The sequence below is a fragment of the Capsaspora owczarzaki genome, assembly GCF_000151315.2.
Source record: "Capsaspora owczarzaki ATCC 30864 unplaced genomic scaffold supercont2.7, whole genome shotgun sequence".
NCBI lineage: Eukaryota > Filasterea > Ministeriida > Capsasporidae > Capsaspora > Capsaspora owczarzaki.
In genome coordinates, this window is record NW_011887298.1 from 1,309,593 (window position 1) to 1,325,248 (window position 15,656).

At 54.3% G+C, this 15,656-nt stretch overlaps 3 protein-coding genes across 3 annotated transcripts; all 3 read right to left on the minus strand.

The window, feature by feature from the left end:
* Positions 1-66: 66 nt before the first annotated feature.
* On the minus strand, positions 67-2,819 carry CAOG_04896 (programmed cell death protein 8). Its single transcript, XM_004347597.2, has 5 exons — positions 2,483-2,819; positions 1,551-2,288; positions 1,350-1,458; positions 1,157-1,264; positions 67-1,040 (listed from the first exon to the last, which is right to left on the minus strand). Exons 1-5 carry the CDS (start codon positions 2,786-2,788, stop codon positions 238-240), a joined length of 2,064 nt encoding a protein of 687 aa, XP_004347647.1. The 5' UTR covers positions 2,789-2,819; the 3' UTR covers positions 67-237.
* Positions 2,820-3,469: 650 nt separating this feature from the next.
* Positions 3,470-7,425, minus strand: CAOG_04897 (CP2 transcription factor). Its single transcript, XM_004347598.2, has 6 exons — positions 7,382-7,425; positions 6,458-6,640; positions 5,416-6,304; positions 5,070-5,332; positions 3,992-4,879; positions 3,470-3,867 (listed from the first exon to the last, which is right to left on the minus strand). The coding sequence occupies exons 3-6, from the start codon at positions 6,195-6,197 to the stop codon at positions 3,590-3,592; spliced, it is 2,211 nt and encodes a 736-aa protein (XP_004347648.1). The 5' UTR covers positions 6,198-6,304; positions 6,458-6,640; positions 7,382-7,425; the 3' UTR covers positions 3,470-3,589.
* Positions 7,426-10,239: 2,814 nt separating this feature from the next.
* Positions 10,240-15,524, minus strand: CAOG_04898 (eukaryotic translation initiation factor 4 gamma subunit). Its single transcript, XM_004347599.2, has 5 exons — positions 15,404-15,524; positions 11,038-14,592; positions 10,661-10,901; positions 10,443-10,535; positions 10,240-10,306 (listed from the first exon to the last, which is right to left on the minus strand). Exons 2-5 carry the CDS (start codon positions 14,568-14,570, stop codon positions 10,289-10,291), a joined length of 3,885 nt encoding a protein of 1,294 aa, XP_004347649.2. The 5' UTR covers positions 14,571-14,592; positions 15,404-15,524; the 3' UTR covers positions 10,240-10,288.
* Between the last annotated feature and the right edge of the window lie 132 nt (positions 15,525-15,656).

Genomic DNA, 15,656 nt, shown 5'->3' on the forward strand with positions numbered 1-15,656 from the left:
TGGAGCATTTTGGAACATTTTGGAAGATTTCGCACTCGACTCGACAACTCGTGCACAAAGGGAGCATGAATAGGAAGGAACTAGTGAATAACAGCAAATGAACAAAATGACAAACAGAGGGCACGCACAAACTTCGCATACAACCGGGAAAAAAAAAAACACAATCATCATTATTGGAAACTGGCCGTTGCTCGTTGACATGCTGACACACCCTCGTGCTTGAGAGACAGCTCACTTTCAGTGATCCTTGGTGCTGTGCAGAGAAAACAGACGAGCAAGATCCTGGGGATTGGTCACTTCGCGAGCATCACGGATGATGCGGCGGGCAGTGGGGATTTGGCCGAAAATGTTCCAGAGAAGGATGCCAACAACCTTGTTCTCCCTCAGATAAAAGACGACACCCTTGCCATAATCGTTCTCGTTGGAGGTCGACGGTTGGACGACGGCGGGCACGGGCGAAGCGACGGCAGCGGCAGCGGAAGCAGAAGCCTCAGCAGTGCGATCGGCGGCGCTGGCGTTGTCGGGGGTGTTGACACCAGCAGCCTGAGGGGTGTCGGCAGCGGAGGCCTTGGCCCAGATGCTCACAGTCTCCAGCGATGAATCGACAATGCCGATGGCCTCGTAGCCAATCTTGGGGCCAAGATCGCTCCAGAACTGCGACTGGTGCTGGTATGGCTTGCGTGCGCCAGTCATGTTCTCACCAGCCAGACGGCCGCTGACGACAGCATGGTCGTGGTGCTCGACGCGACGGCGGCCCAGGGCAATGTCGTGGAAGGACGAGACATCGCCAGCAGCCCACACATTCGTGCGAGCCTCGAGCTCGGCGTTCACAAGAATTCCACCGCGGACAGTGTCAATCTCCAGGCCAGCCTGCTTGGCAAGGCCGGTGTTGGGCTCGAGGCCGACAGCGACGACAACGTGGTCGACGGTGACCTGGCCTGCGGGTGCCTGAGAAGCGGCGTCCGTCAACGAAAGGGTAATCTTGCCGTCGGCGGTCGTGGCAGATGTGACAGTCTTGGAGTCCATGACCTCGACGCCGACTGCGGTTGTTGGGATGGAGCAGTTGATGGTCGTGAGCGTCAAGGTCACCAAAACCAAAACAACAAAAAAATCGAACCAATAAAGGGACAAAATCCGTGTGCTACAAACAACTTACGCTCTTTCAAGCGAGCGGTGGTCCAGTTGCTAAGATATTCAGGGAACACACGTGCCATGTTGCCAGATTCGGGGAAGATTTGAACCACGCGGGAGCCAGTTGCCGAGCCTGTAGTGTAGCCGAAGCACTGGGTGAGCCCAAAAAGGCAAACGCTCCTAAAACTAAACATCTGAACATCTGCACCCCCACTCACCTTGCGCGGAGATGGCACAGGCGAGCTCACTGCCGAGGAAGCCACCGCCAATGATGGCGACCGTCTTTCCACTGTCAACAATCGATTGAAGATGCTTGAAATCGGCAATCTGCGATGTACGAGACGAAACGAACGAATGAGAAAACCAGAATGTTCACAGACTCGATGCCCGCATCGGTCACACGATTCTTGAACGGTTACCTTGCGGAAGAGCGTGACGTTGCCAGCGAAAGAAGCATCGTTCGCAAAGATGGGGAGGTTCTTGGGCTGGCCACCAGTAGCGAGCAAAACCTTATCAAAGGCAATCTTGCGGCCGTCGGCGAGCAGGACAAAGCGGCGGTAGACATCGAGATGGGTGACTTGCTGGCCGAGAATGAGGGCAGTGGCGCCCTTGGTCTGCTCGAGCAAAACTTCAGGAGCAACGTAGAACGCCGGTTCGCGGTAGTGGAGGGCAGTCTCTCGGCCGTTCCAGTCGGTAAACTTGAGCTGGTCGACAAGATCGGCGTTGCTAAACCACATCTCCTTCGAAAGAGGCGTGCGCATGTACGGCGAGTCGGCCTCTTCGCTGATGATCAACACTTTCGCATCCGGCTGGCGCTCGCGGATGGCCTTCATGGCAGCAAACGCGGCCGTGCCACCGCCGATAATCAGGTACGGAACAGCAAGATCGTCGGGTGAGCCAGGTGTCGGGGTAGTGGAGGAAGAAGCAGCGGGAGTGGACGCAGGGGCCACAGCCGTCTCGGCAGCTGGAGCAGCAGCAGGCTCGTCGGCGGTCGTCGTCGCGTCGGTCGTGGTCTTTGATTCGGAAGTTGCAGGCGTCGGTGTCGTCGTCGATGTGGTTTCCGCAGCCTTGGAAGCCGCCTTGGACGCAGCGTCAGCAGCACGTGCGACCTCAAGGTCCTCGAGGATGCCCGATCGCTCCACAGTCATGTTGTAAACCTGTCACACACAAGCACCATTGAACGTCAGTCAACGCTCACTTGTTTTCACTTCAACTTAAACCCTGCCCCCCGCCCAAGCTCGTCTGTGGTCAACGAGACCGAGTCCAAGCTGCGTTCAAGTGTGATAGACGGATGGAAGAGCGAAGATCTCAATCTCCGCGTCTTGGCAACCGCCTTCGCTCTGCAACTCACCAGAAGACCGCCCGAGACGAGCATGGCGGCGGCAGTGACACCGAGCAGAGCGCTGGACATTTCCTGGCTCTGTTGTTGCTGCTGGCGCTGGTGGCCGCCAGACGATGAGGCAAAGCGCACATGCTGCTGCTGCTGCTGCATCCGCGTGGAGCACTGAACAGTGGTCGAACGCAGGGCGACACCACCCGCAACGACAGCCAATGCGCGGGGCTGCATGGCTGAGGTTGTCAGAGTGCGTGCATGGGGTGCGATCGCGCGGCCGAGCACAGCACGCGTCGCAGTCAACGCGAAGCGCGAAAGCGACATTCAGAAAGTGAGAGAAACGAGCGGGGAAAAGCTGGACTGTCATGCTGCACGAACGGGGGAGATGTGATTGGGGGAAAATGTGGGACTCGGTTGGTCGTGCATGTTGTGTGGATGGTGGTATGCAGACGAGAGGCGCCGAGTCAAACCAGATGAGGATGGATTGGTGGGACAAATTTTGGCAGATCGCTTCCAAAACCCCTCGCTTGGAGCCGCCCCCTCCGCTGTAATCAGTCATATCTAGCCCGTAGAACTATGCTCAGATCATTGCAAATATTATTATGCATTGTATTTCCAAGATGCGAGCGCCTGGTAAGCAAGCTGCGATGCGACAATTCTCGTTGGCAAAAACGGTTGCGCGAGACCTGCATCTCGCGCTTGTGCGTGGGACTTGATGCATTTCAAGTTCTGATAAATATTATCAAAGCTTGGTTTGTGTTAATCCAAAATGTTTCGGATCGATCGTGGATGCCGTTATCACGAGCCTCTTCAAACAAGATCGAAAGGTGCTCTCTCGACAAACACAGTTGCGGGCGTCTGTTTTCAAAGTTTTTGTGGCCTTTCGGGCAAAACTTAAAGTCCCATATCTCAGACTCAGAGGACAAAAACAACACTCAGAGAAGCAAATAACCACTAAACAGAAATCTATCTCGGACAGCAGCGAAAGACGCCATCGAAAATAAACCGGGAAAACAAAAACTTTTAATAACAATCCTACTGTTCATCAAATTTTGGCAAAGAAACAGGCAATTGCACAGAAAAAAAAACGATTATCGTGATTACTAAGAGAGAGAGAAAAAAAAACTAGGTTGAGCCAGAGCGTAGCACAATCCGGTACCACCCGTCCGTCTGGAGCTCGACGGCGACGATAAAGTCATCCTCGTTCTCCAGATGCTCGACACATTTCGTATCCATCTGCACCAAAACGCCCTTAGCAGTTCGCCGAAGAATTTCTCGGACGCTTGCTGCCGGAAGTTTGAGCAGATCGGCCAGTTTATCGCGCAAATCGTCCGCCGTGAGTGCGTCCAGGTACACTGAGTGGAAATACCGTTCCGCTTCTTGACGAAGGTAGAGTGTCAACACTAAATGACGAGCATAAGGTGAAGAAAACGAGCAAGGTGAGAAGGGCATCCCAAAAAAACAAACAAAAAAAACAAACAAACAAACAAACAAAAACAACAAAAAACAACCGCGACAGCCACTCACCTGGCTCCTTCTTTTTGGACACAACTCGCACAATTTTGGTACGAGGCACCATAAACTCAATGCCATTATCCATAACTGGGAGCAGTGATGTGACCGTGTGTGACTCTGCGGCATGGTCAACGAGCGAGGCCGAGGAGGCAGATCGCTTTTTGGAAGTCAAACCAGTGTGAACACCGCTCAAGACATTGCCGCCAGGCGAGGTCGGTGCTGACGTTGGCGTGGAGCTGGGTGACACCATGCTGTGAGGCTGCAAAAAGTTGGAAACGTCGTGCGAAGACGACGAGGCATTCGAAGGATGCGCCGTGCGCGGCGCACCAGTGTGCGCAGCCGTCAGAGTGCCAGACGAACCGGCGCCGGAAGACGTCGACAGCGACCCCGTTCCGCCCGCAGTGTTCGTGCCGCCAGACTCGGTGGAGCCACCTGGAGCCTGGGGCTTTGATGGCAACAGCGCGGGTTTGGGCCACAGCTTGGACGACGGAACGAGCAGGGTGGCGTTGAAAGGAGGACAGAAGGGAAAGTCCACAGGGTACTCGGAAGCACGTTCACCGTACTTGAGTTCGTGCTGTTTCAAAATTTTCAACAGTTTTTTTTCTGCGCTCTTGGCCTCGTCCTTGCTCTTGCGCTCAGATCCTTTGTCGCGGAAGACTTTGATCTGGCAATAGTCACGGCTAACAGGCATGGATGTTTCGTACGGCTCGGTCACGTTTTCATACGTATCGATCTGAATGCGCAAGGGCATGCCTTTGACGCCCTTCTGTGTAGAAAACTCGGTACTGAGGCAATTCACTCGCACCACAATCTTGCCACCTTCCCGCGGATTCCACTTGAACTCGAACGCGTTAAAAGCGAGTTCGTTAATGTCTGTAAGGCCCGAGCAAGTTTTGCGGTCTGAGGGCACAGGAACAATGAATGATAAAGGGCCGAGCAGAACAAGGAGACAACAAAAAGAAAAAAGACAAAGAAGGAGAACCCCCCCCCCCAAGCAAACACAAAACACAAACAACAACAACAGTGGAGCAAAATCGCGTCAGTGTCTGAAGATCGTCTGCCAAAAACAAGTGCTGGCGCTCGCACGTACCAACTTCCATCGCGCGCAAGGTGGGTGGTTGCTGCCAGCGCCAATACTCCCAAAGACCACGCTCGTTCTTTTGGTCGTGCTCATCGTGAAAGACAAGATGAATGATGGACTTGACCGTGTGCGGCAGCTCACCAGCGCTCCCACGGCGTCCACGCATGCCTTCGAATGTGACGGCGTAGGCTTGCCCCTTATTCACATACGTCAGGGTTCCTTCCTCGAGTTTTTGAGCAATGGATGTCGGTGCATCCAAGATAAAGGAGTATCTGGAACGAGGAGATGTGGTGAGTACAGGCAGCAACCGACACATCAGTGGCCAACAAACAGCTAACAACAAAACTAGTCGTACTTTTGAGTCGAGTGTGGGTTGGTCGTGGTTGGCCGAGCCAACATCATCCGGAGCATGTTCGAGATGAAAACACTCTGGGACGGTTCCGTCGGCAACACGGGATAGTTGTGCGAGGGCAAGTTTGACATGTCGTACAACAAGTCGTTGGACGACGGCGGGATGCCGTGGACGGATCCATGGTGCAGCGATGCCGGATTGCTCTGAAACGACGCGACCGAGGAAGGGCGGCGAATATCCGCGAACGCCTGCCCAGAGAATGAGTTTCCAGGGCCAAAGTCCACGTGAAGATCCAAGTCGTCAATGCCGCTGCCGGGGCGCATCTGCATCAACTGCTGACGCTGCAGCTGCAGCTGCTCTTGCAGCTGCGATTGCTGCGACGCGTCGTCCATTCCGAAAAAGGTGCCCAGACCCATCGAGTTGGGCGTGTCGGCATTCTCCTGGAGGAGACTCGCCATGGTCGTTGCGCTCAAGGTCGCAAGCGGCGTGGACTGAAGCATGTCAAAGCCTTCCGGCATGTCTGTATCAGCGGACAGGACTAATGGCGCAGGCACGGGCGCAGTCGTCGTCGTCGTCATCGCATTGGCGCTCTTGCCCTTGACAAGACTGCCGGCAGTGGACGGCTGTGGCGGATTGAGGTCGTTTTTCTTGCTAGAATCGACTTTTAGCCCACCCGACCGAGTGGCAACACTCGGAGTGGAGGCAGTTGTTGAAACAGAATCCGACATGATTCCAAGATGCTGCGAGAGGGTTGGTGGCTGATGTAGTGGTGCTCTCAAGGCCATTTACCAAAGAGTAGGGCAACGCTCGAAACCGCAGATTGGAACGACTAACGCAGGAACAACGACCGGGGGAAGGGGGTGGCCTCGAGGGAGTGAATACACACTATTGACTGGGCAAAGTCACAGAAGCATACAGTCACGGAGGGGAGGTGAGACAAGCGAGAAGGAGGTCGAGCAGAAGGGAGGGAAAACCAAAAAAAAAAAAAAGAAAAAAAAAGAAAGCGAGCAACCACAAACGTCCTGAACGCTCGTTCGGCACTCACCCACTCAGTCCAGCAGACGATCGGGGTTGTCTGCAGCGGCTCCCAGAGCGTATTCAACGGTCAGGGGTCGGGTTCCTCGCCTCCAGCGGGAGAGAAAAGGCGCGAAGAGGCGAGACGAATTCGCCTCCGTCTCGTGTCTTGCTTGGTGGAGCGTGAAACTGCCTCGCGCGCGAGAGAGAATCCCTAGATGCAAGCAAACAAAGGCGATGGACAAAAGGGGGAGGGGGCGGTGAGCGCAGGCGAGTCAAGCAAGGAGGATGGGGGTTTTGGAAACAGAACGGAGAAAAAAATGAAGCAGGTGTGATGACAGAGTATCCAAATTAAAACAATAAAAGCGAGGAAGTCGATACGAACGATAACGAATGGAACCAAGAAAATAGTAGTACGGAACAAAACAAAAAAGTGGCAATTTTTTTTGTCTTCTTCCACAACAACGCGCAATTCTGAGCTCTGATCCGACCCACTTCCGCCCATCCATGGCTGGTCTCATGGGCTCGGATTCGCAGGACGAGTGCTGCGTTTGAGGAGGCGGTCTGCGCGGCATTGATAGCAACCCTCACTCTTCGGTCGGCGATTGTCATGTGGGGGATGGTGTGAGAAATAAAAAAATAAAAAATAAAAAATAAAAATAAAATAATATAATAATAATAATAATAAAAAACATGTGCCGCGACATTCGTCGGTTGCTGAACGAGAACGGAGCGCGTTGGTGCTGCGGCGAGTGGGGTGGTAAAGAGCAGAGAGCACTTGGATGTTTGGATGCCCAGCAGCACACGCACAGTCGGAAGAGGGAGATCCCAAAGTAGGAACGGCACCACACTCCCAAAAAAAAAAAAAAGAAAAAAAAAAAAAGTCAACGACGTAAAAAAAAAAAGGCAAAAAAAAAAAAGAAAAAAGAAAAAAAAGGGGGTGCTTTGTTCTCACTGTGAATAGGACGAAACTGAATAGTCAACAATGAAAAAAGCACGACTGGTCGGAGAACAAAAAACAAACAAACCAAGGACTGTGCATCGTAGAACGAGAAGCACAGGGACGAGCAACAGCGATGAGTTTTACAAACAAGAAGGATTCGCTTGGCTCCGCCTTACGACGTTACCCGGAACGTAACCTGGAATCACAACTGAAGCGTATGAAATGAATGCGGAAGGATCGTTTACTAAGAATATAGTGAAGAATGAGGGGAAGACCGATGACTGATTAGCTTCGTTCCGCCTCACTCGCGCTTCGTGCTGCTTGAAACAACTCTCTGCCCACGGGGTGCTCTGTACCCGAATAATACATACTGTAGGTATTGTTCACCATTGCCTTGTTTGGTTTTTGGTTTTCAGACCACTACATCCATCAATCCGAGATCTACCCACTTGTGTTGAATGACTGGCTGTGCTTGTCGGCGTGTTCGCAAGCATCGTGTGAGTTTTTGCAAGTTCTTTTGTCGCACACGTTTTCCTCCCATGCTGGAAGGCAGCACCTTGCGTTCGTATGCCTGAAATGCTGGCCATCAGTATGTTTTTTATTTTTTTTTTTTTTGGCTTGTCATTCCCGATTTTTTTTTTTTGTATTACGTTTATTGGAGAGTGGAAAAGCTTCTAAGGCTCAAAAACCACAAAGAGAAGGATCATGATCAGGGGCAAGGAGTAAGTGACAAGGGCAGTCATTCCCGATTCGGGTCGTTGAGCTCACTCAGATCACGTTTCTTGCAGACTGGCTCGTTCTGTGTTGTAAGAGGATTCACTCCTCGACAGGGGAGACGTCGCAAAGTGGGAAAGTGTCGGGGCTGAAGAACGGGGCCTTTTCTGCAAGTGCGACGCTGGACAACAGGTGCCAGACGCTAGTCGCTGCGTTGTAGTCCAGATGAATGCCGTCGTTCATGCGCAGACGTCCTGGCTTTGTCAGTGCGTTTCCGTCCACCAGCACGACAGATGGCGAAAGTTGGGACAGAGTGGCCAGTAGGTCCATGTTGATCTGGTCAATGTACTCGTTGCGCAGGTAGAGCCGATCTGTGCGCAGAGTGGCCGCTTGGGTTGCGAGCACGTTGACGCGAATGATGGATGTGTGGCGCTCGCTGATCAACCGCTCGTGCAACACAGCCTCTGTTCGCAACAACTGGCGAAACTCGTGACGAGCTGCCTTCCATGTAGTGTGGTCCAAGTCCATGTTCGGCAGCTGGTTGTTGTTGGCTTCGAGATGCGCGACAAAGGCTTGGTTGGTCGCAGAAAACCCTTTGTAGACCGCATGCAAGCCGTGATTCAGCACAATTGAGTTTGGTACCATCGCGTCGGATGGGAGATTGGCAAACTGAGCCGTGCACACCTCCCCTATTTCGTGCCACTGGACTGACAGGCAGTAGATGGTCGCGTCTGGAGCATTGGCTTTGGCACGCGCGTCCGCAGATGTACTTTGAGCCAGCTCGGACAAGTGCGCGTCGTTGCAATCGTACGTCTGATCGATCGACACGGCGCAATCGGAAAGGCCCATGCTTGCTTCCGTACAGCACACAATACGCTGTCGGTGGCCAACCGTCAGCAGCTGCTCCTTTGTTGTGCCGTTCATGAGTCGCGCGTCCAAATCTTGCTTGACCTTGCCAGAAATGCTTGTTCGCTCAACGGCCTCTGCAATGCCCGCCAAAAACACGCCTCGAACGATCGAGTCGCCAGAAAAGTGCATCCAGTAGGTCGCCCCTGGTGTCCCAGCAAAAGGACCGCCCGCCCGCAGACGGTGTGTGACGTTGGCCTGCAGCAACGGGCAGAACGGGAACTCGACCAGTTGGGTTGTGTTTGAGATCTGATGTAGCCCGAGATCACACTGATTGCAGCGTGCAAAGATGGGTGGGATGGGTACATTAGACACTGCTCCTTGCTTGACGTCCTTCGCAGGTTGCGACGCGTCTACAGGCAAACAAAATGTGAGTTCAGTAGACGGGACTTTCTTTCAGTGCAAAAAGTTGACTACTATTGCTCACTATCGTTCAAAAGGGAGCTTCTGGCCTCGTTGAATTCATTTGAAAACCTGTTGCCTGCTGTGTCCTGCAGGGTTGGTGACAATGCACAATCAAGTTCACCAAAAAGCGAGGGGTGAGCGAGTGAGTGGCACTGAAAACGGTGAGAAGTGTTTTCGTGTTTTCTTCTTCTTTTTCTTCAGTTGCGGTGGGAGGTGTGTGCGTATGTGTGTGCGGGGTGGGGGTGGGGTTTAGGGTTTGGTCTCCGATCTCTGTTGCAAAGCGTGCCAAGCGCATGGTCATAAAAAGTAGGTTGTCAAACTCATCACGGTCAGCTGCTCTGTCCGTCTCACCATCGCGCAACCAACCGAGCCATGCTTCTTGAACGCAAAGAAAAAGATCGTGGTGTATGGCACAGAGTGGAAGAAGTGGACGAGTTGACCGTTTGGAGGAGGATGAGGAGGAGGGGAAAGGAGAAGGAGAATAGGATGAGCCGGTGGTATCAGCATTCACGATCACACGCACGCTCACACCAGAGTCGTCGAGCCAGCAAGGACAGTAGGGTGAGTGAGCTGTACACACAGTCGCATGGATGGCGATCAGAAGGGGACAAGGCGAGCGGTGAAGGAACCTACACAACACGAGTGGTACAGCACAGCAAGAACCACCGTGACCGCCACAGCGGCAATCAGCAGGCGACCATAGCGACTCGAGATCATTGGTTGACTCTTGTGCAGCAAGGGCAGCGAGAAGGCGGGGAGCGGCGGGAGGGAGAAACAAATGCACCCGCTTTGGCCGCGCAAACAATCGAGACTGAGCTATCCAAAACGACCAAACATGAAAGAAATGGCAAGGGAAATGTATTCAAAAAATAAACAAACAACCAAACAAACGAATCAAGCATCCAATCCAAGCTGCGAGCCAGAACCCCCCCCCCAAACAAACAAACAAACAAAAAAAAAAAACAAACCCCGGAACACGAGACAAACCCAGAAGTGAGCCACAAAGAAGATACAAGAACAAACAGCAACACCGTCAAAGCGAACAAACCTTTGCTCGGAAAGATTCCATGGTGGTGTACGATGCCTTGAACGAATCGATCGGAAGCGCTTCAACGGCCTTGAGAATACCCGCCTCCTTGGCCTTAAGGTTGACAAAAGTAAACCAACACCACAAAGAAGAGGAAGGAAAAATAAAACCACCACCAAATTGCGTGAGTTGTCAACCAGGCACCAACATCAAACCGACCAGGTTTTGTGTGGCTTTACCTTGTCGGCACGAAGGTCCTTAACTGTATGAATCAACATATCCTCGCCACACCCGTTCTCCACAGGCTCGCCGAATACTTCGGCGGAAGGCGAAGTCTTGGCTGCCTCGAGTGCGTCCACAAGGGACGAAAGCGACAAAACTCCAGCAGCCACGTAGAAGCCCAGGAAGCGACCAAGGTGCTCGTAGCACTTCGGGTTGTCAACCTTCTCTTCAGCCAGCGATGGCAAGACAAGACCGACTCTACATTATGAAAACAACCAAAAACAAAGAAGCAAAACCGAAATTCAGGTGAGAAAAAAATGAAGAACGATACCCGCAAACCCCTCCCCCTTCGCCCGCCACCACCTCGAACAACAATTAGTGCAGAATAACACACCCTTGAGCAAGGTCCAAAGCAGTGCCAGTCGGAGGTGTCGACTCGAAGAATTTGGAAACAATCTTGAAAATGGTGCGTTGATCAAAGCCCTTGTCGTTCTGCATAAACTTTGTCGCAGCAGCAGCAAAGAAAATGGGCAGAATGGGAGCAGAAGGCGAGTCGATTGCACGGATGGACTCGACAACGCGCTCTTCGTCAGGGTCTTGCTTGAACTTGTCAAGAATCTCCTTGGCTTTCGTTTCGGCTTCTTCGCGCGTCGCACACGCCGTTCGGGCTGGCGAAGCAGACTTGCCTGCCAAAGCAGCGGCAACAGCATCCGCGCCAGCGGTAGCGGCGGCATGGGCAGCAGCGTTCGCGGGAGCCGCGGCAGGTGCGGCGGGCTGCGGGCTGTCGGATTCTTGCGACATCAAGCGGGCGAACGAGTTGCCACGAGGAGCAACAACACGCTCAGCGCCGGGCTTGCTCAAGGCCGGAGCGGAAGCGGCGCCGGGCTTGCCAGAGCTCCAGCCGGTAGCGCCGCCAGCGTTGCCGGACGATCCTTGCGGACGGAGAGAGACATCGTTGTTGGCGGGGGCCGGAGATGGCTTGCGCGCGCCAGCGTACGACCAGTCGGTCGGACCGGCTCCTGGGGCGGGGCTTCCAGGAGCATTCTTGCGACCAGATCGATCGTTGCCTCGGCGGTCGCCGCCACCACGATCGTTGCGGTCATTGCGGTCGTTACGGTCATTACGGTCGCCACGGTTGTCGCGATCGTTGCGGTCACGGGGACCACTGCCACCACGCGAGGAAGGCGTGGCTGTTGTGGCGGGGCCCTTTTCGGCGTCCTTGGCGGCATCAACGTGAATTTCAGCCAAGGTCTTGGGGCCGGCGTCGGCGTGACGCGGAACCCACTTGCCCTTGCGCAAATCAATCACAGCCTCAATCATGAAGCGGATGCGCGACGAGACGGCATCCTTGATCGAGATCTTGGCATTCAGCGCGCCAATCACCTTGTCCATCTCGGCAACAAATTCGGCCTGCTTGGCCTTGTCGATTTCAGACTCGCTGTCGCGAGCCTCAAACTTGCGACCGACGGTGGTCATGAGCTTGCACAAGCACTCGAGGCTCTCCTCATCAGAGGTGTGCAGCAGCGTCTTGAAGCAGTACAGCATGATTTTGCGGGTCAGCAAACCGAGCTTGAAGAGCTCACCAATAAACTTGATGTTGCCCAGGTAGCGACGCTTGGCGAGCATCTTGGCCTCAGCGTCTGCCTCCTTTTGACTCGGTGTCTGGTCTTCGGCGGGAGCTTCCTCTGCAGCTTGCTTGGACAGCTTGGCAAACTTTTCGAATTCGTCCTGGCAGTGAGCAAGCATGGACTTGCGGAACTCGCCGTGGCGGGCGGCAGTGTTTGCGGCGCTGTCTGCTTCAGTCGCCGTGGTCGGGGCAAGGCGGTCACCGAGCTTTTTGCACAGCTTGGCATACATTTCACTAAATTTGGGCTCGTCGAGGGCCTTGCCGAAAATGAGCTTGATCAAGCCATCCAGACGCTGTGCCGTGCTGATTTGCAGCTTGAGGATGTCGTCAGAAAGCTTTTCAAACTTCTCAAGAGTAAGCTTGTTGAGAATACTCTTGATGGAGCGCAGAATGCCTTCCGTCTCTGCCTGCTCCTCAGGCATGTCTGGCGCGGGTTCGTATCGCTTGTAGCCCTTCTCGGAACGACGCAGCGGCTCGAGGCGCTCGAGGTTGGACGGCAAAAGACCTGCACCTCCACGGTGGTTGCGGTCACGACCACGGCCGCCACGGCCACGACCGGTAAAGTTCGGCTGGCGCATGCCAGGATGCACAACTCGCGGGGACTGGTTGCCCTCCCCGAGGAGGCCAGGCGAGGCGAGCTGACGCTGCGACGTACGCGCGTGCTGCTGTTGACGGCGCGCAAGCTGGTCGGCGACAAGTTTCTCCTGCGCCTTGATGTGTTCGTGGTTGATGCACTCGTCGAGACCGCTCTTGTTGAGGGTTGCCGGAGGTTCCTTGCACAACTCACGGAACTGCATCAAGAAGGCAAGAGAATGGCGCTGGAAGCCATCAGCACCGCGCGGGGTCCTTGGAATCTTGAGCGGAGTGGGCAACAGACCGGGCGAGTCGGGAATATCGCCGACAAGACCGCCGCGCTTGCGCGGAGTGGTCGGCTCGCCATTCTCGTCCAACTCGTCCTCGTCGTACTCGTCGTCAAACTCGTCCTCAAGACCGTCCTCGTCGTCGAGTTCCTCGGTCTCAGACTCGTCATCATCGAATGCACGATGCAAGTCAGTCTCTTGGTCGTCGTCCTCGGCGGCAGGCGCAGGCGCAGGCGCAGGAGCAGATGAAGCGGACGCGACTGGAGTCTTCTCCACAGCAGCAGACTTGGTTTCGGTCGGCTTGGCGGTGATGGTGGCAGCGGCAGTAGCAGCAGCAGTCGAAGCAGCTGGAGCAGGAGTGACGGCAACAGGTGCGGGCGCTGAGGCGGTCGCAGGAGCGGCGACGGCAGCGGCAGCCGACGACGCAGCCGCAGGGACAGCAGCTGAAGCAGGAGTAGACAAGGCTGCAGCAGCAGCTGCAGCTGCTGGGGTCGTGGTTTCGTCGACATGCTCCTTGTTGACCACCTGCATCGTCGAGGGATCAATGATGGCAAGCGCGTGCTTCTTGCGCGGGGTAATCACCTGAGCCTGCGGCTGGAACTCTTGGGCACTGGGATTGGGTGCAAAGGTGGCAGCCCCAGCGTTCATGCCGGGCATGGGGTTGAGTTGATAGTTGTTGTACCCAGGGTAAAAAGGATATGACGGCACAAAGCCAGCTGGGGAGAACATCATAGGTCCAGCCTGGTAGAACTGTCCTGGCTGCGGAATGAAACGCGGAGGTGTGTTGGCAGAAGGCTGGAATGCGGGAGCATTCACTTGAAGCGAGCGACCGGGTGAGAGATGCTGCGCCGGAGCGGACCCGTGATGAACCACATTGTTGGGTTGCGGCTGGTTGGGAGCCACACCAACAGGGATTTGCGGTGCGTGTGCGTGCGGCACGGCTCCAGCGACAGCAGCGAATGGTCGCGTCTGCGCGTGCTGTGGAAGTTGGTGGTGTGGAACAGGGTGCTGCTGCTGCTGCTGCTGCTGCTGCTGCTGCTGCTGTGCTTGCACAGGCTGGTGTTGCTGTTGTTGCGGCTGCTGTGGCTGCTGTTGATGCGGCTGTTGTTGTGGCTGCTGCTGCTGCTGTGGTCGGTTGCCGACAACCGGGCGAGGACCCGCGACACCATGACCGGGAACGGCGTGCGGCAGAGCATGCACGGCTTGCGCGGGGAGCCGCGGTCCGGTGGGGAAGCGCTGTTGCTCGCCGGGCGGCGCCGACTTTGTGCGCGCAACGTCAAATGTGGCATTGTCGGACACTGTGCCAAACTGGATGGGCGCAGCGTTCTGGGCAACAGGCTGCGTCGGCACGGGCACGGGCACGTTTCGGGCAGCAGCCGATGCGAAGGACAGCACTTTGGGCGGGGGAGCAGCTCCGCCGTTGGCGTTAGGCTGCGACATGGCTTACTCTTCTCGAGGCAACCTACAAAGCAAGAGAGCAACAAGACAAAGCAAAGCAGCAAAGACGAAAAAAAAAAAGTCGCAAAGTCAGGTGCAATCTCCATGTCTGAGTGAATCACTGTAAGACTTTGCCACGAAGCGTTACACAAAAAGAGACAAAAAAAAAAAAAAAAGACCAACAATGACACACGATCGCGTGGAGACCATCAACAGACAAAGTTGCGAACGATGTCGCAACAAGTCAGAAATGAGGGAAAAAAAAAAAAAGCAAAACGCATGTGTTTTCAATGGAAAAAAAAAAAGGAGAGAAAAAAAAAAAAAAAAAAAAAAAAGGACAGACAGCCAATAAAACAGAAAACGAGGACGGAACAAAAGAGCGACGACCGCGAACGTGCGGAGGAGGATGAAGGAGCAACGACTGAGCATGAAGCGTGCCAGGTCCTCACGAACAGCCTGACGAGAGGGAGCGAGCGAGCGAACGGAAGCAGAGCCAAAGGGGAAAAAAAAAGAGAAAAAAAAAAAAAAAGAGCGAGATCTTGCGTTGGCGCAACGTTCCGTCAGCAAAAGCGACAAAAGCAGTTGGAGAAAGAGAGAGAGAGAGAGAGACAAAGAGAGAGGAGGGCGAGCACAAGGCAGATACAGCACGCCAATAGAATCAAGAAGGGCCGCGCTGGGAAAGATGGCTGGAGACGGGAAGAGCAAGGAGACACAGTTCATCCACGCGGCGCTGCAGTGGCTCGTGCGCATCGACAGCCGAACGGAGAAGCGGAGCACGGATGGTTGCAAAGCACACACACACACACACACACACACACTCGAAATCAGACTCGCACCTAAAAAGCGAAACGCGAGGCTGGGGAAAAGAACGAGCTGGAAGACTGAATGAAAAAAAAAAAAAAAGTTGCAGAGCAAAAGGGCGAACAGAGGTTTGCTCGCCTCTCTTCTCTTTGCAAAGCAGAATGAGCTCACTGTTCGATTTGGTCAGAGCATCAAAAATAATATTCGGAAAGGATCGTCGAGGAGCAAGCTGCGGGCAGGTGGAATGGAATGGTGAATCATTGAGAATACATGTAAATCCAAAAAGAT

Excerpts from the sequence above, each read along its gene's own strand:
- CAOG_04896 (XM_004347597.2), bottom strand. The coding sequence starts at position 2,788 with ATGTCGCTTTCGCGCTTCGCGTTGACTGCGACGCGTGCTGTGCTCGGC. Across the intron at positions 2,289-2,482 it reads TCGTCTCGGGCGGTCTTCTG|GTTTACAACATGACTGTGGA; the intron begins GTGAGTTGCAGA and ends TGTGTGTGACAG. Across the intron at positions 1,041-1,156 it reads CACCGCTCGCTTGAAAGAGC|TCGGCGTCGAGGTCATGGAC; the intron begins GTAAGTTGTTTG and ends CAACAACCGCAG.
- CAOG_04897 (XM_004347598.2), bottom strand. The coding sequence starts at position 6,197 with ATGGCCTTGAGAGCACCACTACATCAGCCACCAACCCTCTCGCAGCAT. Across the intron at positions 4,880-5,069 it reads CTTGCGCGCGATGGAAGTTG|ACCGCAAAACTTGCTCGGGC; the intron begins GTACGTGCGAGC and ends CTGTGCCCTCAG. Across the intron at positions 3,868-3,991 it reads GTCCAAAAAGAAGGAGCCAG|TGTTGACACTCTACCTTCGT; the intron begins GTGAGTGGCTGT and ends CTCGTCATTTAG.
- CAOG_04898 (XM_004347599.2), bottom strand. The coding sequence starts at position 14,570 with ATGTCGCAGCCTAACGCCAACGGCGGAGCTGCTCCCCCGCCCAAAGTG. Across the intron at positions 10,902-11,037 it reads GCTTTGGACCTTGCTCAAGG|AGTCGGTCTTGTCTTGCCAT; the intron begins GTGTGTTATTCT and ends TTCATAATGTAG. Across the intron at positions 10,536-10,660 it reads AGGACCTTCGTGCCGACAAG|GCCAAGGAGGCGGGTATTCT; the intron begins GTAAAGCCACAC and ends GTCAACCTTAAG.